The sequence below is a fragment of the Acanthochromis polyacanthus genome, chromosome 4, assembly GCF_021347895.1.
Source record: "Acanthochromis polyacanthus isolate Apoly-LR-REF ecotype Palm Island chromosome 4, KAUST_Apoly_ChrSc, whole genome shotgun sequence".
Lineage (NCBI taxonomy): Eukaryota > Metazoa > Chordata > Actinopteri > Pomacentridae > Acanthochromis > Acanthochromis polyacanthus.
Window position 1 is genome coordinate 39314018 of NC_067116.1, and position 27008 is coordinate 39341025.

At 44.2% G+C, this 27008-nt stretch overlaps 1 protein-coding gene across 1 annotated transcript; it reads left to right on the forward strand.

Moving 5' to 3' along the window:
- The first annotated feature begins 4398 nt into the window (after positions 1-4398).
- Positions 4399-26969, forward strand: onecut3a (one cut homeobox 3a). Its single transcript, XM_022191107.2, has 2 exons — positions 4399-5818; positions 19847-26969. The coding sequence occupies exons 1-2, from the start codon at positions 4780-4782 to the stop codon at positions 20137-20139; spliced, it is 1332 nt and encodes a 443-aa protein (XP_022046799.1). The 5' UTR covers positions 4399-4779; the 3' UTR covers positions 20140-26969.
- Positions 26970-27008: the final 39 nt, after the last annotated feature.

Below are 27008 nucleotides of genomic sequence, written 5' to 3' on the forward strand. Positions count from 1 at the left end.
GGAAAGTGTAGAAGATAATAAACTTTAAAAAAAAGTCTATTTTATTTTTCTATCGTGCTTTTTTCTTCCTTTCACAAGAAAACACACATTTCTTTTAGATGCATTTCCCTTAAGAGTTTGCTTCGTGAAATATGTCTCAATTAAATTCATGCTTAAAATGAATATTTTTTAAAAAGCCTCTTACCGTATTGATTATTGATTGGTCTTCGGGACGGCATGCCAGGCCTGCTTTGGCACCTGTTGTCCTAAATATTTCCAAGGCCTACTTGTGTGCAAGCGTCTATTTTTCTGAATAAGATGATTTTCATTTTTGCTTTTTAGTGTGTGTGAGAGAGAAACCAAGAGCAGAGGAGAAAATGTGCGTCCAATTCTTTCTGCCAATCGATCAGACTGCGGATAGATCGATATGGCACCAGGACTATTGATCACTATGGTCCTCTATTGCTGGGCGCTTTCAAATGCAAATGTACCTAAATTATAATCTATGGCAACACACTAATTCCTTAACAAACTGCAGCCAAACGCTTTACAAACACAGCGATTTAACGTGCATGTGATTCCTCTTCCTGCTTTTAGATTTTTATGCAACGTTTTTGTACATTTGTCTGCAGAGCTCTCTGGCTGTGAAACAAAGCGTTGAGCAGCAGGCTGCCGTTTAAACATTTAACAGGACAAATACGCAACATTCAAAATGCACGGTGACATTGATTTGGACTTTGGGAACTTTGCAGAAGGAGGGGAAATAAGTTACAATTCGGCGTTGCTGCAGAAAAAAAAAACATTAAACCTGGAATATTTGGATAAAATATAAAGCAAAACAAATGGCTTGTGCGGAATTTGCCAAAATGTGGTGAATGATGTCAGTCTTTTGCAAATAATGAGACATTTTTATGAGCATGCTTGCAGATTCTGGAGACCTTTAGTCATGCAAATCTCTCGCACAGACTTACTTAAAGTAGAGCCATAGGCAAACAAGGCAGATGTTGTGAGTTTTAGTCTCCAGAAGGCCACAGCAGTGTGTGTGGATTGGGAGGAGGAGAGCAGCAGCAGAGCCCCGTCCCGCTGACTTGCTCAGAGGCCTGATCAATGCGACATTACTAAACACTGCTACTTAACTTTTGCCAATAGCCAGATTCAAGTAAATATACTTTAGAATACATTAAGCGTGATGCATCAGCCACGGAGTCATTCAAGAAGTCATGAAAAGATTAGTCTGTCTCTATCGAGTGATTCCTGGGAAAATAGACAAGCTTACAGGGCAGTAGAGAACCCCACTCATTAGAGGAGAGTGTTAGAATTAAATATATTATTTATTCAAAAAAATTAAAAACAAGTTGTGAGGGAGGGGAAAAAATCCAATTCTGGGCGTCATGCGTTCGTGCGTAAAATCATGAAGGAGAAAATAGGCTGTAGTGGGTTCAAATCATTCTTTAAAATGTGGAATTCAACAGAGAAACTGCAAAATTAATAACAGCAAAATTATTAAAAATAATACTATTAAATGACTAAAGGAAAATGTAAATGAAATGCAGTAAAAATAAGTGGTGCACACACTTCCTGCAGTCTTTCTCCAGCACTCAGCCAAATGAAAAGCTCAGCTTAAACTGTGTGGTCGTTTCCAGTAATGAAAATGCCTGTTGAAACAGGTCAAACACATAACAGGATAGACCTAACTTAAGTCATTTTAGCCGAGTGCATTTTTTGGCCACTATCGACCCTTCAGAAATACATTGAGCGTGGCTCCGGGTTCAGCATTGATTAGTTGATCAGCAAACGACAGCAGTGCTTAAAGATAAAAAACAAATGCTTTGGGCCTCATTAGAGACTCCAGTGGTGAGCTGGACAGACTTTCCAACTTTTTTTTGTTTGTTTTGGAAGAGTTCTAGAAAATATTTTTGCAGAATAGGATGTTATTAACAAGGAAATTAGAATACAAAAACTGCTGCACAATCACTGCAGCGTGTGTGTGTGTCCGTGCGTGTGCGTAAAGTCGATGCCAACGTGGTGCTGAGGCCACCGCCTCGCCCGCTATTATTAATACGAAATAAATCACTGGGTCTCTGCGGCATCGCCCCAGTCACACCGCAGATATTGACACAGTTAATATTTCATATTGTATTTGCCATAGGATATGCTTATTTAAGTATTCGAAAACAGTACATTAAAATACAAATTAAAACTGAGCTCTAGGCGGATACATAGATTTTTTGGGGAGGGGATGACTGGGTTTACTTTGCATTCAAATTTTATTTTGGCTCGCCATGAACGATTTGACCAAGTCGTATAAAATAGAGGAAAACAACATTGATTGGAAATGGGAAAAGTGCTCTGATCAGGTCCCCACGTCTTGTTGACCCTTCTGGTGTAGGCCTGGATTTGGGGAAATCGGGTAACATGATCTCCTATGTAGCCTAAAAATATCCTGAACATAAAATTATCAGGAAAAAAGTGGCAAAGAGGCAGAGACGTGTTATGAAGTTTACAAGTTCTGGGTGAAAGTATAAAACTTTTCAGCGCGCTGTTTTGGGTTGTAAACCCTGGTGAATTAGGAGCAAGGAGCCAGCAATGAAAGTTAACATCCATCACCACCGCGACCAATAAGCTGCTCTGGCCGGCTGGCTGAGCACAGATGACGGATTCGCTGCTGTGCGGGCTTCGGTAATTCATTTTCGATAGCAGTGGTTGCTGGGATCAATACAGGGACATTAACCCAAGCGGACACTGCTGTTCTCCTGATGGCACAAGCCAAAAAGCCACCATCCTCCGTTGGCAATCAGCGAAAAGACACACTTTTTTTAGGGTCATTCTTTTGGAGGAGGGAGGGAGGAGAGGAAGGTGCCAGGAAGTTGATATCACAATTCATCAGTGGAGTTATGGATAGTTGTGACCTAACAGTTGGTAAACACTGGTCAGGGAAATTATTTTACGCAATTTGCAAAAGGATTAGTGATGCCACTTCTCGGATTGTTAGACTATTTTTCCCCTCTCCACGCAGCTCCGGGTCGAAATCCTAATGGGCTCATTTTACATGACATCGGTGTAAATGCCAAAGCTTCTTACTTGGTCACATAGTTTACAGAGCAACTAACGACGCAGCTGGCTATCGTTGGCAACACACACACACACTTCACTGCGTATTGGAACAGGTCTAAACATGTCACTGAGGTGTTGCTGTTGGCATTTTTACAGTTTCCTCAGCGCATTTCACCCTATACACACACCTACACAGGCTGCAAATGAATAAAATAATAACATTACAGTCTGTTGGTGAGATTTCTCAGATTCTGTGCGCCATAATAACCTCACAACTTTACGCACACACTGCCCCACTAAATCGGAGTATTGGAATAATCTAAGAAACTATTTCCACAACTTTGGTCGAGTTTTATACACTCCTCACTTACCACGCAAAATGCCATATCACTTAACCCCAATTTTTCTATTTTTTTTCTTTTTCTTTTTACAGAATCCAATCCCTCGATTTCAACGTGCCACTATATCGCGTGCGGGCTCCTGCAATAGGCACCAACCTATCGATGCATCTCCTGATCCATACATACTTTGACATTGATGGATTGCTGAACTGGACTGACATCAGCGAGCAGCGAAGTTGCATGTAGAAGTTTGCAAAGGCATGAAACGTTATTGTGAGAGTTTGCGGCGAGTTTGATTTTCGTGGCCTGAATCCGAAGAGCAAAGATGCGAAAGGGGTCAAAGCCTAGAGGCTATGATGAAATAAAACTCGACAGATTTATTCAGTAACATTTGCTGAAGGAAAAAAGAATAACTTGTGAAAAAAAAATAAAGTTCTGAGTGTGAGCTTATCAGCAAAAACACTGTTAAGAAACATTTGATCGTTTACCTTCTCGGTTGCAGAAAATGCATGCAAATGTAATTTTGGTTATGAATGAGGCGTGTCAAAGGTCACAAACATGATCTGAAGCTGCAATTCTAGCGTGCCTCTTGAAGAAGTGGCTGCTTTACCCACGGATGTGGTTCTTTCATGCATCCAGAAATTACGCATTCCCAATTTATGGGGAAAAGCAAGTAAACGATGACCTATGTAAGACAAATGGTGCTTTTCTCATTACACTCGTGGCCTGGTGTGTCATGTCAATTAATATTTAACCTTTCACAGAGGCATCACATGTGTTGCTGGCGCCTTGTCAAAACATTTTATCAGAGAAAACAAGGAGCGACTCGTTCTTATCCATCGCAGTGTAAATGTTGCAGAGGAGCGCACGTCTGTGTTTTATCTAAAGGGTCTAATGCAATCTTTTCCAGCTATCCGAGGTTCAGTTTGCAACACCAACAACCCCATGACATGGGGGCCAGTGACGTCAGATTGGCCCCAGACAGAGTGCGCGAGCGCGAGGATCCACCGCGGGGGCGAGCACATGCGCACAGGCTCGGTCTCATCTCGACATGAGCGCGGGCACGTCAATATACACACAGCGAGCGGAGCGGCGCTTTGGGTATAGTAGAAGGTGCTCAACAGCGAGAGAAATCCAGGCAGGCGCGGACACCTTCGGACACTGAGCAGAGGGTTTTTTTTTTCGCGGCGCAGTTTGTGTGGCGGCCGGGACCCGATCTTTTAAAACCATGCTGGATTGACTGCAGAGAGGCAACTACAATCAATGGCTTGGTTTTGAAATCGTTCAAAATTTATTGGAAAGGAGTGTGAGATAGAGCGACAGTGGGAGAGGGAGAGAGAGGGAGAGCAGCGAGGGAGAGAGCGAGAGAGTGGCGAGAGGGGTGGAAATAAAGATCCTTTCAACGATGGAGCTTACAATGGAAAACATCGGAAATCTGCACGGTGTATCTCACTCCCATCAAACGAGCGACTTAATGAACTCCCCACACGCGCGCCAGTCGTCGGCGTCGCATCGGAACTTGGTGTCGCACGGACGGTCAGCGATGGTGTCCAGCATGGCCTCGATACTGGAGGGAGCAGGGGACTACCGCACAGACCACGCTTTGTCTGGCCCCCTGCACCCGGCAATGACCATGTCGTGCGACTCCGGGATGAGCCTGAGCAGCACCTACACCACGCTGACGCCGCTGCAGCACCTGCCCCCCATATCCACTGTCTCGGAGAAATTTCACCATCCACACCCACACGCTCACCATCATCCGGCGCACCAGAGACTCGCAGCTGGGAACGTCAGCGGCAGCTTCACCCTGATGAGGGACGACCGAAGCCTCGCATCTATGAGTAACCTCTATGGCCACTACCCCAAAGACATGTCCGGCATGGGGCAGCCCCTGTCCCCGCTGTCCAACGGGCTCGGGTCTTTGCACAGCTCCCAGCAGACTCTCAGCGCCTACGGTCCTGGAGCTCACCTCTCCAACGACAAGATGCTCTCCTCGGGGGGCTTCGAGTCCCATGCAGCCATGCTGTCCCGAGGCGAGGAGCACCTGGCCCGTGGTCTCGGGGGCCACGGGGCCGGGCTCATGACATCCTTGAACGGCATCCACCATCACAGCCATCCGCACTCTCAGGCAAACGGTTCCATGCTGTCAGACCGGGACAGGCAGACGGTGGTGGGAGGCGGGCAGGGAGCTGGGTCAGGGCAGGTGGAGGAGATAAACACCAAGGAGGTGGCACAGCGAATAACGGCAGAGCTCAAGCGCTACAGTATTCCCCAGGCCATCTTTGCTCAGAGGATCTTGTGCCGGTCCCAGGGAACTCTGTCTGACCTGCTGCGGAATCCTAAACCGTGGAGTAAACTCAAGTCTGGCCGGGAGACGTTCAGGAGGATGTGGAAGTGGCTCCAGGAGCCCGAGTTCCAGCGGATGTCAGCGCTCAGGCTTGCAGGTGAGTGAGGAGACAGCTCCCAACCTGAGTGATGTGGAGGGATCAATTAGAAGTCAATGTGGCGAGACTGTCAATAGCTGCTCAAACAGACATTACTAGAAGTTATTAGTCGATTTTATCGAGTAAAACTTCATCATGACAGTTGGGGTGTTAAATGTTGGGGGAAATCTATATTTTGATTGATGCTACAACCCACGATATAAACAGACTCTGTGCAACACGCGAGGTGTGATAAACAAAAGAGAAGAGGCGACTCTTAGAAGGGGACCAGGTGCAGAGGCAGCCAGCGCACACATGTTGGGTTTGACGCACATGTAGCACTTTTTACGCATAGATACAGTGTGGACACATTCATACATTCAGCCCTGTTCTTCTCTGCCTCTCTTTCCCTCTCTCTCTCTCTCTACACACACACACACACACACACACACACACACACACACACACACACACACACACACACACACACACACACACACACACACACACACACACACACACACACACACACACACACACACACACACACACACACACACACGTAAAGAGGCCAAACAAAGGAAATCAAAGCAGGATGTGACATTGATTACATCTCGCAGCTATTACTTTAAAGGTAAAAACAAGCCCACACTTTGATATCAGTGCAACTCAACAACCGTATTTTAAAAAAAATGTATCAAACTAACTTGATTTAATACTTTGGCATCTCCTCTGTCAAATGTCGAGGCAAACAAGGATCATCTGAGGCCTCGCCAAAGAGTCGAGAGGAGCATGACCTCCTATGGATCAATATTTCAGGTCCAGGCGTCCCCTTTCAGAGCAGCACGCTGATAAATGATCGATTTGGATCTGAAAGACAGAGACACAAACAGATGCGTCTTTCTCTGGTCTGTGCTGCCTCCGCTGCTCTTTGGGACACCACGTCACCAAATTTGATTTAAGGCCTGTTTGGTCATTTTAGAGCTGAGAAATAGGTTACTGTGGTTTCTGAAGTTATGTGGGTTTTTCTTCAGTATCACTCACAACACATTGGGCATTTCTATACATAAACTGTGACACAAACCCTCTCTGTCTCACTATGTTGGTTTCCTGAATGCTTCCTCTCTTTAATCCATCCTCTCCATTTTTATTGCGCAAAGATGATCACATTAAAGGCTGTGATTTGAACCCGCATCCCCGCCCCCTTTTAAACCCTTTAACACCTACAACCTGATTAACAGGACATAAATGAAAATGTAGCAGTGGGGTTAAAACAGGGATGTGAGTGAGAGGTCCCCTCTCATTGATGTTTGTGTAAAGGCCCTGTTTAGACGTGCTGCGCTTCCAAACGTCAATCAGCTGCTTCTGTGTCGTATTTCAGTGAACAGTTCAATTAAGCAGATATAGTGGCATATTTTAGTTCCAGTCAATGCCCTATTGAAAAGCACTTAATGGCATGTAAATTGTTCCTTTGCGTATTTAGTGGGGTTCTGGTAAATAAAGATTTAAACACTCCACAATTGTCTCTTTAAGTGCCACTGCTGTTAAAGCTAATTGGGCTGTGGGGTTTTATATCTTCCACACCGGCACCAGGATAAAGAAAAAAAAGAAACCCAATTCAACCGACGTGTTGGAGTGGCACAGGGCTGTGCAGTGTACACCTCCTGCATATTTTAATGTGGTCAGGCCCAGGACAGCACAGAGGTGTAAGAGGTGTGTCTGTATGCACATTCTAAACACATATATAGGTTTGCAGATTGGTAACAAAAGCTGCTCTTTTAGCATGATTTGATCCAGTAGCGATAAATGCTGTTAAATGTTTCATTTTAAAGTATATTTTACCATAAAATTCTACATGTTTCTTGCTGGAAACTGCATATTCTAAGCCTATTGTGCATTAAACTGCTGCCACCGTAGATCTCAGGGAAATTCCAGTTGAGCAAAGTGACAAATGACTTGTATGTAAATGCAGGGAGCAACATTTTACTTATTGCATTTAAAATCACAATTATCCTCGGTGCGCATGTGGGCTATAGGAGTGGGAGTTGGCGGTGGTGGTTGGGGGTGGGGGTGGGGGGGTGATGCTGAAAGTGAGGCTGGGCCATACTCGCTCGGCCACATCAATCAATAAATTCAAATTACTATTCCAAATTCATCACAGTCACACAAATCAATGCAGCTGCCCTGCTTAGCTAATGCGAAAATGCCAGTGTCTGCACACACACATGACAATCCAGTCCTGAAAGGAAAAACAGAGCAGAGAAAGGCCTGTTTGGTGGAGGGGGGAGGAATGTGTGTCCTTCACGCTTAACATCTCCCAATGCAACCAGAGGCGAAGACACACAGGCTTTCCCAGCTATTGTTTTCCTCCTATACAGGCCAAACAAACAGGAGCCGCTTAAAAAAAAAATCAAAAAAAAATCTGAGCGTCTTAAAGTGCATTTGTTGGACATCTGCTGCATAAACAGGCAGCTTCGTTGCAACGAGTCAGGCAGAGACGCGGGCAAGGTGAAGTTTGGGAGGCATTTAAAGATCGCATTAACGATGAAAACAATTCGTCTTTGCATCTGTGTTGAATTCCACACTCCATCTCAATGTATTTGGTCGGGTCAATACAGCCCTGATCGATAAGGATAGCCAGTGCATCTATCAATTATCCCGCCTCAGCACTCTCTCCCATTGGTCTCTCCCCCGGAGCAGAGGAGGGGGGAGGAAGGCGGGAGCTGGAAAAGGTTGGGAAAGGGGACAGCTGTTGTTAAAAAAAAATGAGATAAAAAAATCGAGATTTAAAAAAAGGACTCCACTGCAGACCATTTGTTGTGCGCGCACAGATTTGCGCTTCGAGGTTTGGTTGCATCAGGTAGTGCGCACGCCTCATTATCACCAAAAATAAATGGCAAACATTCCTATTTAACATCGGAGCATTCCATTTCTGCGCATGTGGCTGTTTTCCAAAACATCTGACAGTGATTTGGTGCCATGGCATGCCAGGTTCTCTCCTAAAAAAAAAAAAAAAGCGCAGTCGCCAAATTACCATCTGAATGGCCGGAGCACGTGCCAGGGTGTGCAGGTCAGGACCCACAGGACACGGAGGAAAACATTGTTGAGAATGAGGGTGGGAGGCCTCTATTCATGTTTCAATGGACTACACGCAGTTTACACAGGCCTAATCCTGGAGCAATACTCGCTCCCCCCCCCACCCCCCACCCACAGTCACATTCAATCCCCCACCCATTATAGCTTGGTAAATATTATTTTATTAAGCATTTCTTCTCACTTCTGCGTATTTATTTCCACGTAGGCGTCCATAATTATGAGATAAACTCAACCTTTTGCTTACTAAACTGATAAATTTAGAATACTTTATAAAGAAAAGTTGGCAAAAAATGTCTCCCTTTGCACAATTGGTGTGCATGCTACACAAACATGCTTATCTTTTTTTTTTTATTATTTGTCTCTACAAAGCGTTTGGTGTGAGTCAACCCAAGCCTGTCAAGTTGGCAGAACTCGTTTTCCTCGCAGCATCTTTGGTGTTGTGAAGGCGCTGTCCAGAGTGCTGAAACATCCGCACCGACCTGCAGGATCTTTGTGTTGAGAGGACAGTTCAAGGTGGTGAACTGGAGTTTTACCAATACATACTTAATAGCGTTCTTGTAGGCTCTAAACACCATTATTTCATCCAACAGCTTCCACCCATCGATCAATATTACAATCCACAATCGCGTCAATCACACCATCCTGCATCCTACTTTCCAGTCCAGCACGAAGCCCACCAGGGGTTTCCATCTGAATCACACACAAAACTGGAGGTCGTGTTTATTTGTGGGGGAGATACTCATCAAAATATCCTAAAAATGTGTCAGGAGTGGCACCATTTCTTCCTCGTTTTTTGGTCACTTGAGCCAAGATAATGGGGTTTAATTGGATGGAGCATTAAGATGTGATTGATGCAGGATTTTTCTCTTTTTTTAACGAAGAGATGGCTTGATGTTGGCCTGCGAAATGATCGATTGGTACTTTAATAATTGATGGATGAGGGGGAAGATAGGGGAGTAAACAGTGCAGCTGTGGTTTCAGAGCCTCGTTGTTCGTTAAGCACAGCAACGTGTGCTGTAAGTACTGAGACATGCATGTACAAGCATCGCCTTTGCAATCCCCTGGTGGGAGAGCAACAGTCATTTTCTTGAGGTTATACCTCGAGGCTATTTTGTTTAAATCCCGGCTTCAGTGTTGCTCATTCCACATGAAATGACATCTAGCGCCTGGCATCATTATCTGGAGCCCGGCATGAGGAGGCTGCTTGTATGTGCTGGTCTGCTGGACAAAACTCAATTGATTCAACTTGAAATATGCATAAATCCTCGTGTTTGGGGCTTCATATATATATTTATACTGGAATGGGAACCTGAATGTACAATCTTATGTATGTTTTTGTCTCTCCCATTTCTAATCCACTCATGCACGGCTGCATAACACAGGGCAGTATCATAGCAGCAGCTGCAGCCTGCATATGTGTCGCCTCCTCGTTTCTCCCCTCTTGTATGTATGTGATCGGGATGTAGAGTGCGTCTGCGCCACATTGTTAAGGCCGATCTGGCGAGCCCTGAATCTGTATCGATTTCCATTCCCCGGCCTCTCCTTTCCATCTCTGGAGCTGCGCCATGCGGCCATGCAACCCCCCCACCTCCATCTCTAGCACCATGCAACACCTTTTCTTCCCATTAACAGCTCACCTTTCATAACGCACAGCAGAGCGACTAATAAACGCATGCTCCGACACCGGCGTGTTGTTACAACACCTCTCTCCAGCCAAAACTGTCAAATGCTGACTTGAGCTTTAGTGGCACCCCCCCTCTCCTCTACACTTCTATTTCTGTGATGGAGTGGGATTAGCAGCATGAGACGACTTAAAGTTCACACTCGTTTAACCTCTTTTCGCTTATTATACATCCCACCCACACTGTTCCGTCCTGCACACTGCTCTGACCACGTCGACCTTATTATTCAAAATAATGTAATTTTAATAGAAATCAGATTAGTCTGACTGAAGCAGGAGCCTGCACTGTCTCCCCCACATCTTCACCCATTTCTCTTGCAACGCGCGCACACAAACACACACAGTCGCTCGCACACGGACGCGCGCGTTCCAATTCACACGGGGTGTACGTGGTTAGCAATAATAAATGCAATGGAGGTCTGGACTCTGTACAGTCTCGAATACCGTCTCTTCTATTTTAGATGATCAATTCCTACGCTACTCCGTCGCCCCCTCGCCAAACCGGATCGATAGGAGAGAATGACCTTTAAATCAAATTGCTGGCAGAGTCAACGGAATGCAAGCGACGAGCATCAAAGGGTTAATGGCACTGCGCGCGCACCATTTTCCAAGCAAAAACACACACATACACACAAAGAGGCCAAAAGCTAAGATGATCATAATTAAATCTCATTTTTGTGCTTTCAAGTCAAATAGCTGCACAAGATCATAAAATGTTGGAAGAATAAAGGCTGCAAAAAAGAAAAAAAAAATAGCAGCACTGTGGGCTGTTGACCCTCCATAATCTGTATTGGTTTGCATAAGAGCCAACACAAGTGTCGGTTCCAAAGAGCAGGCTGTTGTGCAATTAAAATGTTGACCAGAGCGCATCAGCGTGGTGTCGATGGAGTTATGTAACGGCGGGGTGCCCCAAAAACGGTGGCTGCTCCGTGCGTCCTGTGCGCCTGCGCCTCAGGGTCTCCATGCAATTCCTGCAACGCGTCACAGTGGTTTAATGATGATTTCACTCCTGTTAATTTAAGGTTTTGTCATCATTTGCTCCCAGAACTCGGCTACTTGCAGGTGATAGGTGTCACATGTTCCTGCTCAAACAGAAATAAGTAACGGATTACTTTTTATTTTGGGGGTCGAGTAAACCCACCGCCGGTTATAAATCAGTGTCCAGCGGTGTTGAGGCAGCAGTGATTCCGCACACTCCCTGCTTATCTGACGCCCTGACAGGGCATCGGTTATTAAAGGCCCGATAATGGCTTGTTTAATGCGCAGGCTAAGAACACAAGGCATGGACATTGTCCACGCAATTAAAGAGAAGAGAGGCGGGCGTCCAGTTGATCACTGTAAGCTTTCTATAAAAGCAGGAAGGCATTTAACAACGTATCTTCAATTTATAGACACACAGACAGATTTCTGCTGAATTCTCACATTGGCGTGCTTTTTGGGGAAAAAAGGCCAAATTTGGAGAAGAAAAATGAGAAAGTATCTTTATATTTAGTGTGAAATCATCTCTTGTGAATTTGTTTCCCACGTTAAAAGGAAAAACTGGATTTTGAGAGCAAATACAAGGCATTAAAATGGACATCATGTCTCCACTAAGGCCATGTCAAAATAAAAATTAAATAATAATAAATAAAAAAAAAGCTTAGGTAAAAGCAGAAATTCTCCTGCTGACAAATCATATCTCAACTGAAAGAAGAGCCAGATGGTTTGTATGGAGCCTCAGTAAGTCTTTCTGCAGGGTCGATCACAACAAAACCGCAAATACACGCACGCACGCACACACACACACGCACAAACACACACAGCTTATCGTACCCACAGATGCAACCCGAAACTCCGGTTGGGCAACCCCACACAGATCAACAAAGGAACAAAACGACTGTGAAATCAATTGATGAATGAATCGATGTCAGCCCTTATAGCCTTTGTGCTGCATGTTATTAAATATAAGGAAGTGGCTTCTTCGGATGGTTCTGAAAAAATAATTAATAATTCGGTTAATTTGCTGCTTCAGTGAGACGACATGAAAATGTTGTGTGTTCAGTGCTTGTTTAAGATTTGGAAACATTTGAAAAAAACACCAGTGTGTGTGTGTGTGTGTGTGTGTGTGTGTGTGTGTGTGTGTGTGTTGAAGTGTGTGTAATATTTCCTATTGACACACACTCAGTCTAATAATGTGCAATAGCAAATATATTATTATAAATTTAAATGAACTATAATAAAAATAAAAATAATTATTGAAAAATACTACAGCTTTATTATTAATATTTACAATAACTGTAGTGTGTTGCTGCAGCTGATTCGGTGGCTGGAAATGATGCACATGGAATTCGTATATGCCAAATAACTAATTAAATAAATAAGCTCCTGACAATTTTGACACTTTTTTGACGTTTCCAAAAACAGTGTTCGAATAAATTCAACAATGTAAAATTGAAAATAAAAAAAAAACACTAAACGTCCAATTTTCGCAACAGAACGACAACGAAAGCATCACTCTATTTATTTCAATTTTAATCTGCTTTTCTTTTGTATCCGAGAGCATAGATCATCTAAATGCAATTAGGTCACCGCAATAAGGCTCAGAAGTATCTCTGTCGTCTCTCCACATGATTGAGTGAGGACGGTATTGGATTGAATCTCGGAAAATTCCTGCATATTGAAAACCTGTCTGCATCTCCCCCGTGGAGAGTAAACAGTATCATCTGACTGCAGATTCTCCTGCGACAAATAAGAGAAAAAAAATTGCAGAGAACTGACAGCTCAGTCCCGACATTTTGAAGACATTTGGCGAAACAACGCGCATCAAACTTTTCCAAATGTGTCCATCTCGCTGCAGGAGTTTTTGTGTGAATATAATAATTAAATAAAAGGCAGAAAACTTCCACCTCATTGACCTCTGTGTGTTTGTGTAGTCCCGCGAGATTTTAAAGCTACTGCAAGAACTCCAATATTTTATTTTCTTGTAGTTTTCTTCTCATATCTGTTTTATTCTATTTTTATCCTAAAAGACAAAACAGAAATCCAAACAAAGACTGATTAAATGTTAACTAGTTGCATTGCAATATTTATAAAGTAGATTCTAAAGCAACCAAGCAGTTCAATTTAAAGATATATTTTTTAAAAGCAATATGTTTCTGTGTATGCAACCACATTTTTCATTTGTGGGTAATTTTGGCCCAGTATACAATTAAGGTTCAAATCTTCCAAATAAGCTGCAAGCACACATAAATAAATGACAGAAACACACACTCAGCGGCGCCCACACCTGTTGTGTGTGTGTGCGTGTGCGTGGGGAGGAAACCGTGGGCCTCCTCGTCTGTACAAAAAATAAAGCATCATGATCATTACCGCTATCACGCATAACTGGTCAAAGCAATTATGAATGGAATCAATGATAATCACAGATAAGAGTATCACTCCAACAATGGAGCCACTCGTACAAAAAAATAACTGGCACATGCGGACCAAGGCTGCTATTAAAGCGGTCAACAACAAAAAAATAAAATTATAATACTGGTTAAATTTCGCTCGTACGCTTCTCTCAATCATGCGCTTAAATGGCTGAGTGCGTTTAATTATCTAAAACCTCATAAGGAGCGTGATCATCACGGGCAGCAGCCTCGACTGATTATCGAATTTTCTTAACACTGTGCAATTTCTTAGCTTCAACCACCGCGTTGCTATTACCACGTTGGGATGAAAACAGGAGCTGAATAAACCTACAATCCTCGGGTTCGCTGTTTTTTGCGCATCTCAAATTTACGCACGGCGCATAATAACGGCGTGTTTTCATGTATATTATCCAGCGAAAATATAAATCCTATGTACGCAAAGCGGCTGCGGCAGATAGATGATGCAGTAAATCCAACAGAAAGAGAGGGAGAGAAAATGAAAATGTTTCAGGCAGCAGCAGGACTTAAAGGTGGGATGTGGGCGAAGGTGTAACTGAGTTCAGGTTGAGTGTTATTGAAGTGCTGGAGAAGAAATGCCTCGCAGCAGAGTCGCAGGAGAAGGCAAACAAACAAATTGTGCCGCTTTATCAGTATATTAACACCAATTCTCACTCATTACATTAAGGAGTATCGAGCTGGAAGTGTTTTGGCCTGGCGAGAGAGTGGAGGAAGAGAGGGAGAGCTTGGCACTGCCCTGCAGCCAAATGCCACAGTGTGGATGCGCACGCAGCCATCAATCTTTAGGGCAACAGTCCATGAGAAGCAGCAGAGACGTTACTTAATAAATAGGCCGAAGCCCAAACATCAAATTGCCCAATCACGCTTCTTGCAACATGGAGAGGAGTGCAGCTACAAGCATGGATTATCAGCGAGGACAGTATCGCGTTGCAACAAGAAAAGGGCTGCACTGCTTGGGATTGTGTGTGTTTGTGTGTGTATAAACGCACCGAAGCGTAACCGGTAAACATGTTCATTGGTAAATTAATTAAATCAGCAGACTATGTTGACCTCGCTTGCTTTGCAGGGATCACAAACAGGATCGGATTCCAAGCCGCGCACACTAGCAGAGAGAGAAGGAGGGTTTCAGAAACCTGCTTCCTTATGCAGATGCGTAATCATGGTTTCATAAAACACTATAGGCACAATATTAGGCGGTTTGACTTTCTCATTATGAGCAGGAAGGGCAGTGATGATCAATAAATGATTAATGCTCAAGATGGACTCACATCTGCAGGGAGAGAGGAGGCCCCGCACGGCAGACAGCTGTGAATATTCAGCATCATCTAGCTAAATATAGAAAGGAAGAAAAAAACCGCACACCGATCCGATGGAACAAACAGGTGATGATGATTTACTGTATTTCCCTCCACTCTGATTTTCACAGCCAAAAAAAAGAAGCAAAAAAAAGAAAAAGGCTCCTGCACCGGTGCATTTCTCGCGTCTCCATGCAGCCCCCTTCATGAATATCCTCTCCAGGCCCACTCCCCCCCTCCGAGGCATAATTAATTGGACGAACTGAATTTCACACACGAATTATTCACGAATCTATCGATCGATATTGAACACCCAGGGCCTTTCTCTTAACCTCGCTTGGTTTGTCGTGAAGCAAAGAATATTAATGTCATCAGTGGAGAAGAAATGGGCCTAAGTTGCTCCGTTTTCACCCGAGCATAAGTTGTGAAAATCACTCATTAAGGAATTTTAAATGCTTGGATTTGACATTCATGGGGATTAGGTGGACTTTGCGGGTGTATTTATGGGAAATATTATTCCAATAATGCGCTCAGCAGCAGATTATAAGTTTTAAAACCCTAAAACACAGAAGGAGCATGGCTTTGTTAATCAGTCTTTGTATGTTTGTGAGCAGCTCCATTGTGGCCAGTTATAGAAATCATATTTCTCTCCGGCCGTAGGCTATAGGCGATCAGCAGGGCGCACACCTCAGAAAACACTCAGCGCCAAACCGGGATTTCTGCTCTTGTCCGGTTGCTCTTTGTGCATGAGTTTATGTCCGTCTCTCTGCTCGGTGCCTACTGTAGCTCTAAAAGCTGCAATGATCGATTTTTTTTCTTTTCTACGCCGAGCTTGGTTCAGTAATCAGGGCCCCCTTCCTCACCGATCGATCGATATTGATTACTAAATCCAGCGCCTGTAGCAAAGGCAGCGCACTATGGCGCCTCGTGCAGCCGGGCCACGACGAGAGCGACACCTGCCGACCGAAGCGGCACAAAGCAGGCGGTCGATGACGGGGTAGCAGGACGTGACTATCCGGTGGAAAGATGAGGAGAGGAGCTGGAGGACTGTGTCAGCTTGTTGTGGAGGCACATTAAGAGAGAAACACTCCTCAGCCGGACTCCTGTCTGCGCCTCTTGCACAAATCTACACTGAAAATGTGCAGATTTTAGTGCCTTTAATTTGACTTTTGAGGTTTTAAGCAACAAAGGAGAGTGAGGAAAGAATAGAATTGCAATGAAATACACAGATGTGCAGCTAGTTTCCAAAGCCACACCTGTGGACCAATTAAAAGCGAATCTATTCATAGATTTTGGAAGAATACTCGTTCTGTAACTACATAGATCCATGTCGATTTTACTGTCTGCAAACAGAGTGGAAAAGGAGAAGATTTGTACAAAGTAAAATGTTTCGTTGTTTAAAAGGAGTAGATAAAAACTAAGTGTGCCAAAACGCTGCTGATTTTTGCTTGAAATACTGAAACAAAATAGGAGAAAATCAAAGACCTTGCATTTTATGATATGGGATTAGAGGTTGCGTAAGTGTGCATGTGTGTGTTTTCATGCATACCTCTGCAAGGTCACACACCAGGAAGAAGTGCAGGTGCTCAGGTCAACTGGAAGCTGCATGAAATAGAGAGGGAAAAAAAATCTATATTAACAATAATGCTGCACTGAAAGCAGAATCCATTATAAAAAAAATAGGATTACACAAGTTATGGTGATGTACATTTGCAATCAAGCTATATTTAATATTGTGTTATTCGTGGAGGTGAAAAGTAGAGTCAGAAATGTAATATGTAAATGTTAAACTAGAAAAATAGAAAAGGAGCATATCTCAGAATAACACAATAATCATTTAGAATCCACGCTAGTTCCATACTCTTCTCATAGTTTGCATTCAGCCTCTCCTTCTTCCACCTTCAGTAACGTCTACATCTGGTGGCTGTGGAGAAACAGACGTGTCACACATGTTAGCATCACTCTGCAGCTCCTCCTCGGACTTCAAACAAACCTCGCAGAGCTTCGATGCATGTTTCGGCTTATTGTCCTGCTGGGAAACGAATCCTCTTCCACACATGTTCAATCCGGAGGGGCTTGCACGTCCCTGGTGGGTAGAGTAGTAGTAGAGCAGTTCTCCACAATAATGCGCAGTACAAGACCTCAACACCTTTCTTAAATAAAAAAAAATGTTCACTTAATCTCTCTTGTTGCAACTGTGATGCTCTGAAAACTGTACCAAGTGTTGTACGAAAAAGTAAGACGGGTGTAATTTTCATATAAGCATTTCTCAACGGTGGATGTCTGGAAGTCACAAATGATGAGCTCCGTTTATAAAAAAACTAAATAAACACACAGGCTCGGAGAAGATATTCTTTTCATATTGATGAACTACAAATAAATCCATTTGCTAATAAATCCATGATATGAGCTGTGCTGCCAGTGTTTGCCCCTGGAATTACCAGGTGTTATTTAGCTTGGCCTGCAGTTGCAGCTAAATGTCACCAGAGGACATGAGCATTGAGGGTTTCTTAATTGTGTTTAGAGCAACATAATTAAAGAAAAACCCAATAGCTGCAAGATATTACGATTTTAGTGATAACGGGTATTATCTGGGTCTCCGATTTCGTCACAAAAAACACTGCATTGTCCTGCTCATCCTATAGCATCTGCTCATTCTAAATAATTTGAGCGAAACCGCACACCATAAAATTACAGCTTCCTCCTCCTCCTCCTTTTTTCTCCTTCCCATTACTACCCTTAAACCTACTATAAATCAAAGTGTTATATACGATGATATGCACACTGTACATACAAGTGTGCATTTGGACAAATTTGCAGAGGCACATTAGCATTTGCGTGATATACATAGCAGCGGTGTTAATGTGAAATATGAATATGATGGATGCGCGAGTGTGCAGGTTAGACGTCTGTAGTAAACAGATTGGAGTGCAATGGCTGATCAATGGGCTCTGTTCCACTGTAATTAGACACACAGCGCCACTGCTTGGCTCCAGCCACTTCAGCATAATCACAACCTCCCCACAAACACACACACACACACACAAGTAAAACATTAGAGGGGCAAAAAAAAAAATCTGTCTTTAAATGCATCAAGACACACACACATACATGCGCACAGCGTGAGAGTGAGACATTACTGAAGGCGAGTATGAAAGTATCAGACAATACCAACGGCAGCAGGTGGAGACCCCACAGGGATGGCATCTTTCTCTTTCTCTTTCTCCAATTTGCTCTCGTTTTATTGAGACAGTAGGGAAGCTGAGAGGGACACACAGTCCGGTCTGGCAGGATTCGATCCTCAGTCAGCAGGGGAACATGTGGCTGCAGAGGTGGTGCCTTAACCTTCCAGACACACACACACATACACACACACACACACACACACAGAGTACATACAACTCCTCCTACACCCTCTCTGGGCGCCGTTTCTGCCTTTTTACCCTCCACATGTCTGCTGCTTTCCACACGTCTCCTACAAATACTTTTGAGTTACAACACACTTACCCACAATACAGCATTCTATTAACTATTAATTCCTGCGCTGGCTGCTTACAACCCCATCACCCCCTCGGACACCCTCCCAAATGTAAGAAAAAAAAGAAGAAGAAGAGTACACTCGGTGTGTTTTCTTTTGAAAGTTGCTCTGTGTATGGGAAGGGGCTCATAGCAGCCAGTGCAAGCACCTCTCTCCAGTGTTTGTGTTTGGAGGTGGGGGGGAAGAGAAGGAGGTGAGGTGGTGGTGGTGGTAGGGGGGGTTATAAATACCCTCTCAGAGCTCAATAGAGTGGGCTCCAGTGGGCTCTGTTTGAAGTAGCAGACTGTAGACCTGCTGGGGGGGATTCTGACCTCAGTCCCTACAGAGAACCCCCCAATTCCTACAGCAAAGTCGGTCAATATCTCGCTTTCTCCTTCGCTCGCCGCCCCTCCCTCTCCTCGGCTCCTCTCTTTAGTTCTTGTACGCACACACAAAACGCACACACTTTGTCTTACTCCTGCGCCTTTTCTCTCCTCCGACCCATTCTTTTCCCCGCGTCGGCCCCTCCTCTATCTCTCATTTCCACGCACAGACACACACTCAAACACAAAATGCTTACTTTTGTGCAACAGTCACTCAGTCCCCCATTGCGACTCAAACTGCATTAATATTGAATCAAACAGCAGTGTCTCCAGCTAGCAGGCAACAGCCAGTCCCACCCCACCACCACCACCACCACCCCTCCACCCCCATCTTTCTCTCACCGCAGGCTGGCTCCCTGTCTGCACTCTGCAGGATGGAAGGAATATTCCCACTGGGCAGGAGGCATGGATTAGCTTTAAATCAACTTTAATATGGCAATAGAGATGGAGCTGTAGCATCTCTGCTGGTGTACAAGCTAGTTTTTATGTGTTTAAGCGCTGGCTAATAAGACTTTCAGCCACTGTACTTCCCTCCACCTCCACAGTTTTTGCTATTCAGTCATGAATGTAATCACTTTTGTATATTTACCTTGCTTTGTGTTCTCTTTTCCCCTCTTTGCCTCCCACTCTCATCCCAATCCCTCCCACCGCTGCCATCCATACCAAGCCTGCAAGCGCAAAGAACAGGAGCAACACAAGGACCGCAACACGGCGCCCAAGAAACAACGTCTAGTCTTCACTGACCTGCAGCGCCGCACGCTCATCGCCATCTTCAAGGAGAACAAGCGTCCATCCAAAGAAATGCAGATCACCATCTCCCAGCAGCTCGGCTTGGAGCTCAGCACCGTCAGCAACTTTTTCATGAACGCACGTCGCCGCTGTGTGGACCGCTGGCACGATGACCATGGTACCAGTCCCGGGCAGCCGGGCACATCCGCCACCACCTTCTCGAAGGCCTGAGAGAAGGAGAGGGCCTTCAGAGGGCTGGGGAACCAGGTTGGAACAACAGGCGACATGGGAAATTGGCTGTGAAACCTGTTCTTAAACAACCCTACCTGGCCTGGACCGCCTGAATGTGTCCTCTGCCCCTAGAAAAAAGAAATCCTTTGTGCCATGCAATCATCTTTTTTGTCAGTCAAAATCTCAAGCTCTCACCTGAAACAAGCATAATCTAAAAGGTGAATTGTGAAGTCAGGTCCACTCTGCATTACTCACATAAGGACAATCATTGATTCTGTCTTTTTTGAAAGAAAATAATTTTTATGGCATCTGACAAAGTAAAGAGACACCAAAGATTTGATGTTTTTGTTGGACGGTATTTGCATTATGCCGGCCTCCTCCTTCACCATCCAAGTAGCCACAGAATCAGCTTTTTTGTCTCTCAACTCACCTCCTTTGTGTCTGCCTCCTTACTCTCTCCCACATCCCCTCTACGCCGGCACACGGAAGCAACAAGGGCGAAAGAACGGCAATAAATCTGACAACAGAACAGCACATAGCCTTATTATCAGAGCCCCATCCTGCACACACACAAGGCCGTCATAAAGAAAACAACGCAGCCTATGAAAAAAACAACAAGGCTTTCCAATTCTCCGCCTCTGCCTCCCCCTCCTCCTGTAGTCTCCTTCATTCCTCAGCCAAAGGTATTCCCTGATGGCCAGCCATTTCAGAGAGCAGCTCAGCCTGATCATACGGCAAACTAATGAATTGAAAAATGAATCGATGCAGACAGAGAGAGCGGGGCCTTGACCCCTCCTGAAGGTGAAAGTCAAGACGCTCGGCAGTAGATACTCAGGTCTTCCAGGCCCAGGTCTATATTTTTTGCACAGATGTTGGAGGCCTGTAGGGAGACATGTCATTGTTACTCTTAGCCTGAGCCTAGAGTCTGTGTTTCTCTGACCAACAGGAGAGGCGGGTGAGATGTCTGGACATGCTCTTTGTTCTGCTGGGAGCTTTTTCTCTAATCAATAACTGAGAACCAAACGATGACAACAACACGCTCGGGCATCCAGCCAACTACATTACAGCTGCATACGAAAAGCAGAATGTAAGAGGAGCACATGGAACCCGGTGAAGATGGGGACACAAAGGCCTCAGTACAGCAGCAGCTCCAGCAGCTCCAGCAGCACACCTTCTCCGTCCCCAGTGCTGCCTGAGCTGGCAGAGCAACAGTGCCCCCTGCTGTTGAAAGCAAAGACCTGTATCCAGCAGAGCGAGGGGGGTTCGGAGTGGAGGAGAGGGAGGGAAGAGCCACTAGATGCTGAGGAGAAGTCATGGCACAACACATTCAGGCCCTCACAGCTCTTTGAAGGCAGATCAATAGATAACCATTATCCTATTGTTGTTCCTCATCCAACCAGCACTGGTGAAGCCGGAGGAGGGGGATGGTTAAACTGAAATGCTGAAAATGCAGGGATTTAGCAAAGGCAGGGATTTATTTAGGCAATCTGAATCTGACAAGAATCAAGAAAAATACTAAAAATTTCACACAAAGAGGGGAGAGAAAAGTACAACAGAGTAAAATGTAACAGAAAGGCATACTGAGACAGACACGTCTGAGGTGCAGTGGAGGTTTAATTTGTTTTTGGGAGGCTTCATATTTTGTCAAATCATTTTTTTCCCCATTCATCCATTTCATCTGTTTGCAAAAAAATCTCTCTCAACAGATGTGATTCAAAGCAAATCTCCTGGTTATTCCCACACAAGGGTTATCAGTAGCTAACCCAAAGCTAACCACCACACTCAGCTGTTCAAACGCTACAACAATTAGTGCCAATGCTTACTGCCTTAATGCGAGTCAGAGAATATGGTACTAGGGTTAACACACAGCTACAGCGCGCCCCACTGACGGCGGGCAGTGTGTGCCATAGCAACCAACAATCAGCTTTTAACTGAATTAAAGTATACTTTTTTAGTAAAAAATAAAAAAAAGAATCAGATTTTAAGGCCGTACAATAACCAAAACCTCAAATGACAAAGACACCACACACACAGTATGTGATACAAATACAACGGGGGAAAAATAGTTAAAAAAAAAAAAATGTCTCCAACACATAACTGGACACATTTTGAAGCAGAAGAAAAATCTCTCATTCTATCTTTGGTTCTCTACCTCCTCTGTCCCTCTAACCCCACTGCCCACCCCCACCCACCCCTTCTCTTCTCCTCTCTATATTGATGCGGGTATTTAATTAGTACCATAGACACAAAGTTTCTATTTCTTGTTACTATTGTGCTCTGTTGTGCATAAGTAAGGCACCTTGTTGATAAATCAAAAACAAAAAAAGGAAGGACTTTTTAAAAGGAAAAAAAAAGAGGGATGCAAGGACTGAGGCCAATGAAGGATGTATTTTTTTGCATTCTGTGTGAATATAGACTCGGAGGAGACATTTACCACGAGAAAGAGAAAAAAAAAGAAAAACAGGGAGCTGCTGAAAAGAAGAATTAATGACGGACGCTTTCTCTCTTTTGGCATTTCGTGTCAGAACTGTGGTACTCTCAGCCCCCTTTAAGCTGAGCCCCAAGAAATGGGGTAAAATGGAGGGGGACAAAACATGACCTCCAAATGTCCTGGCTGACTCAGTATGTTTTATTGGAGGGTGGGGTGGGGAAGGGGGTGTTAAAGCTTGGGACTCAATAGTTATCTGTATGGTCTTAAGATGCAACTGTAGCATTTCCAACAATGTAGTCAGATTAGCGGTGCAGATTAGATAAGCGGTGGTCATTGTAGAGGAGTTGATCAAGAGGTGCTGACTAACCTCACCTTGCTGTAAGCAGTGAGTTAAAGTCGCCAGAGGAAGATGAGCTTCAATTGACTTGTTGTATACAGTTCAGTGAGCATAAGTAAATAGCTAGATTCAGCTCTAGGTATTAAAGCTGACAAAATGACATTTGTTTGTAGTGAGAACCAATGTGGCTACCTCACTAAGCTGAGTGGTTTGTGAAACCGCCACTAATACCAAAGATACTGCAGCCTACCAGTCACAAACTGCCTAGGGGGACACAAACCAAAAATAAGAGCCCCCCCTCTTTGCCCAGAACTGTTACACACACTGATAATTATACACACAGTCACACTCACACACAATGTTCGTACTAACAGCGCAGTCAGACTGCATTGTGCCACATAGGAGGAGGTGGCTGCCTTGCAGACAGAGTTGAGTGCCTTTTCCCTTCAACCACGGGTGGGACTGCACTGGACACACAAACACACTCACAGCCATGCAGATGCATGCATAGGGCTGCACACCCATTTACAAAACACGCACTCACACAGACAAAGCACCCATAATTGGATGGACAGAAAGGGGGGCCAAAGAGAGGGACACAGAGTGGGGGCTGTGTCAGCATTTTCTCCCATATTGACTTTCCATCTTGATACACTAGAATACAAGCACTTTATCATGTAGAAAGTCTATAAAACATTTTCTATACACTATTTATTTGAAACAAAATTATATGTTACTCCTTACTCTGTCAGAGTCTTTGTTACTGTATCGTTGATCTTCTACTAGCTTTCAGCCTTTGTGTTTTTCTTTTTGCTCTCCGCCCAGTGTGCTTATAACTCTCAGCCGCTTTACCTTTCTCACATCAGAGATATTTTTGTGTACCAGAGAAAGAGGGGGGTAAAAAGGCCGTGGCTCTAAGCACTTAGAGGGCTGTAGTTGTAAAAAAAAAACAAACAAAAAAAATCTTACCACGAAATGTCTCTCTCTCTCCACTGCGTGCAAGCACAGAGGCTGCACTAGAAAAGTGTGGAAGACTCACTGACAGTTTATAGACACAAACTCTCTCCTCCCTCCACCTTGTCTGTCCAGTCAACCTTTCCCCCTGGCTAGTGCTAAGACTTGGTAGGCGTGTGTTGACAATTAATTCTGAAATACCTCAAAAACCTTTCATGTAAACTTTATGTAATTTAAACTGAAAATAATACTGCTAATGATAACAATGATTATGAAACTATGATACTATGATAGTTAGTTTTGGAACTTGTGACTTGAAGCTTTATACTGTTAAATTCCTTTTATTTGTTTGCTTATTTTTCTCGTACGTTCTCTCGTTTGTTTTTGCTACGGCATGTACTTACTGTTTTCATAAAGGAAAAGACATTGTGAATGTTTCTGTGGAGGGTCACACGAGAAAAGAAGAGACAGAAGAGAAGGCTAGAATAGCGAGAGACGGGCGAGAGCTATTCACTTTAGATGTTTAGTTCAAAGCTCTCTCACAGGCGGGTACATTCAAAGAAAAAAAACAAAAAAGAAAGAAAGAAATGACAAAACTATGATTTGGGCTGAATTATAAACCAAAAATTTGATGTTAAACCAAAGGAGGAATAACCTTATATCCATTGTTAGCTTTCTTCTGTCTTTAAGTTGTCTTTTCTCTGAAAAAAAAAATGACAAAAACAGTTTCACAGTTACTTTTGAAGGTTCCTGGGTGTGTTCAAGTGCTCCTGATGTTCTTAGAATATTAAAGACCAGCACCTCCTATTGAAAAGAAGGTGCGCTTTTTTCTTTTGTGCATGGATATTGTATAACTGTATAGAAACCAACAGGAATGACCTGTGATTTTGTGGGGAGAGGAGGAGGATGGAAAGACTTGGGAGTGGGTGGAGATAGGGGTGGGGGATATTTTGGTTATCAAAATAAACAAAAAAAGGGTGGGAGGATTTGGGTTTTAGGCGTTGGAGGGGTCCTTGTTTTTAGAATTTCCGTCACTGTTGGATTCACTGGTTGTGTGCATGTGTTGTTGCAACCCTTCCCCTTTCCCCATGTTTCTTTGATGTATATAAATCCAGACAGTAGGGGGCAGTGTGTGCTGGGGGAGGTCAAACTCCTCTCCTCCCAATCAATAGCATTCAATTTTCATTCCTCAGCTTGTGGTCTTCACTTGGGTCCTGAAAAGTGTGTCTTGCTTTTCCAAAGACGGGCTGTTTTCTTGGAGTTAATCAGAGGGACACACACAGGCCTGAGCGACCGTGAATATACTTGTATGTCTGTCTACATGCTTTTCTTCAATCTGTGTATATGTGTTCATTTGTACTTATGTGGAGGACAAAGTGCTTTCTATTTTCTGTTCCTTTGCTATGGGTTGCAATATTTGTCATGCAAAAATTTGAAACCATTTCTTACTGACTGACCGACCAACCAACCACAGTTCCATCTGGCAACTGGTCATCCAAACCCCGAAATGTCGTCAGCATTTACTGTCAAACAGCATATGTGTGTGTCATTTCACTGCGGGCTCGAATAGGTTGCCAATTGGACTGATGTAGACACCCCCAGTCACACTGTGCTCTCCCTCTTCTGTTACCTGTTAATCAATCAGAACCAAGTGTCTTTGTGATGGTAGAAGACAATCAGTTTCAAAACAAGAAAAAAGGTAGAGAGAGGGCAGGCCAGTGGGGAGGAGGATAAGGGAGGACGGAAGAGCAAAATCACGGGAAAAGAGGCTCTCTGTATCATGACAAGCTGTAGTGCCCGACTGCCAACGACTGCCCCACTCGCTCAGATAATTTTCATCCCATCAAAGCAAAATCTGACCACAGCGTTCGAGCTCCACGTGATACAAACCAAAACATTGTAAATTCACACCCTCATCCCTTGTCACTTTTCACTCTGCTTCACCTCCTACTACAATATAGTGCAATGCAGGAGGACAAACCGCAAAAAAAAGAAAAAAAAACCCATAAAAAAAAAAACAGAGCTGTGGTGCAAAGACCATATTTCCCATCACCCACCGCAATATCCTGCTAATCTAATGATGATGTAACCAGCCGCGAGGAATAAAAATGGCTCCGGTTGGTGGCTTTTGCACAGAGAACTATGCAAACACCTGACCCCCCCAATCTTAATCGTTGCTGCTGGGTCAGAGTGAATAACCCTCAACCCTCCCCCCTCCCTCCCTCTGACATTTAAACACTCACACTTTGACCTCCATGACCTCTTATTGCCCCGCCTGCCGCCCCATCCCACAAGCGCAGTGCGGGCAGAGCAACCCCGGTCACTCAGGGTACGGTTAGAGGGTGGCCGGGGGAGAGAAGAGCACTACAGTGCCCCGTGTTTCACCGAGACTGATGTCACATAGCTTTACATGAATGCCCCAAACTGCCACTGACATCAAAATGGAGTCCATGCTGGCGTTTGCAAGCTGATCCTCCCCTGCTTATGGCTCCATTGTTCTACAATGTTTGACTGTCTTTGTCCCCAGCGCCAAGGAAGGGCCACAATCAATGCAAAGACACTTACATTGTACTTACTTAAGTTTACAAAGTCGTCTGGAGACGGTGGCTTATATTGCACTTGGACAGACAGACAGACACACAAACAGACACAGGCACATGCTGGAGAGGGTGAGTCTGCCTTTTGAGAGTGTTTGCTGAAACCAAAGATGAAATCAGAGGTACGACAATCTGGCTGCCAAACCTAGAAGACAATGTTCAGCTCTCTGGGCTGCTCTACGGGTCCTGTGATTTTTACCGGCCATGTGGACATTCCACGTATTGCACTTACACACACATACCTTGGTGTAAACCTTTCACACACATCTCCATCCACGCAGAAACGAGGGGATTAACCCACTCACGTCTGATCGGAAAGCCTCTTTTCCCTCCTCCCACTGCAGAAGCCGGAGAGCCTGTGGAGGACTTTTAGTTTCACTCTAGTTGAGACTTTTGAGAAGGAAAAAAATCTGAGTAATAACTGTTACAGAAAAATAAAAACTTAAAAGGATAATATGGGTAAATTGCGTGTTTTGAAATAAATTAACAAATAAAACAATTGTAAAACAAAGCGGTGCTGTTGGTTTATTGTGTTTGGTTTGATCTTCAA

What these genes read in the sequence shown, in the direction of transcription:
- onecut3a (XM_022191107.2), top strand. Translation starts at nt 4,780, where the DNA reads ATGGAGCTTACAATGGAAAACATCGGAAATCTGCACGGTGTATCTCAC. An exon ending in GTCAGCGCTCAGGCTTGCAG is followed by an intron (nt 5,819 to 19,846) that starts GTGAGTGAGGAG and finishes ATCCATACCAAG; the next exon opens with CCTGCAAGCGCAAAGAACAG.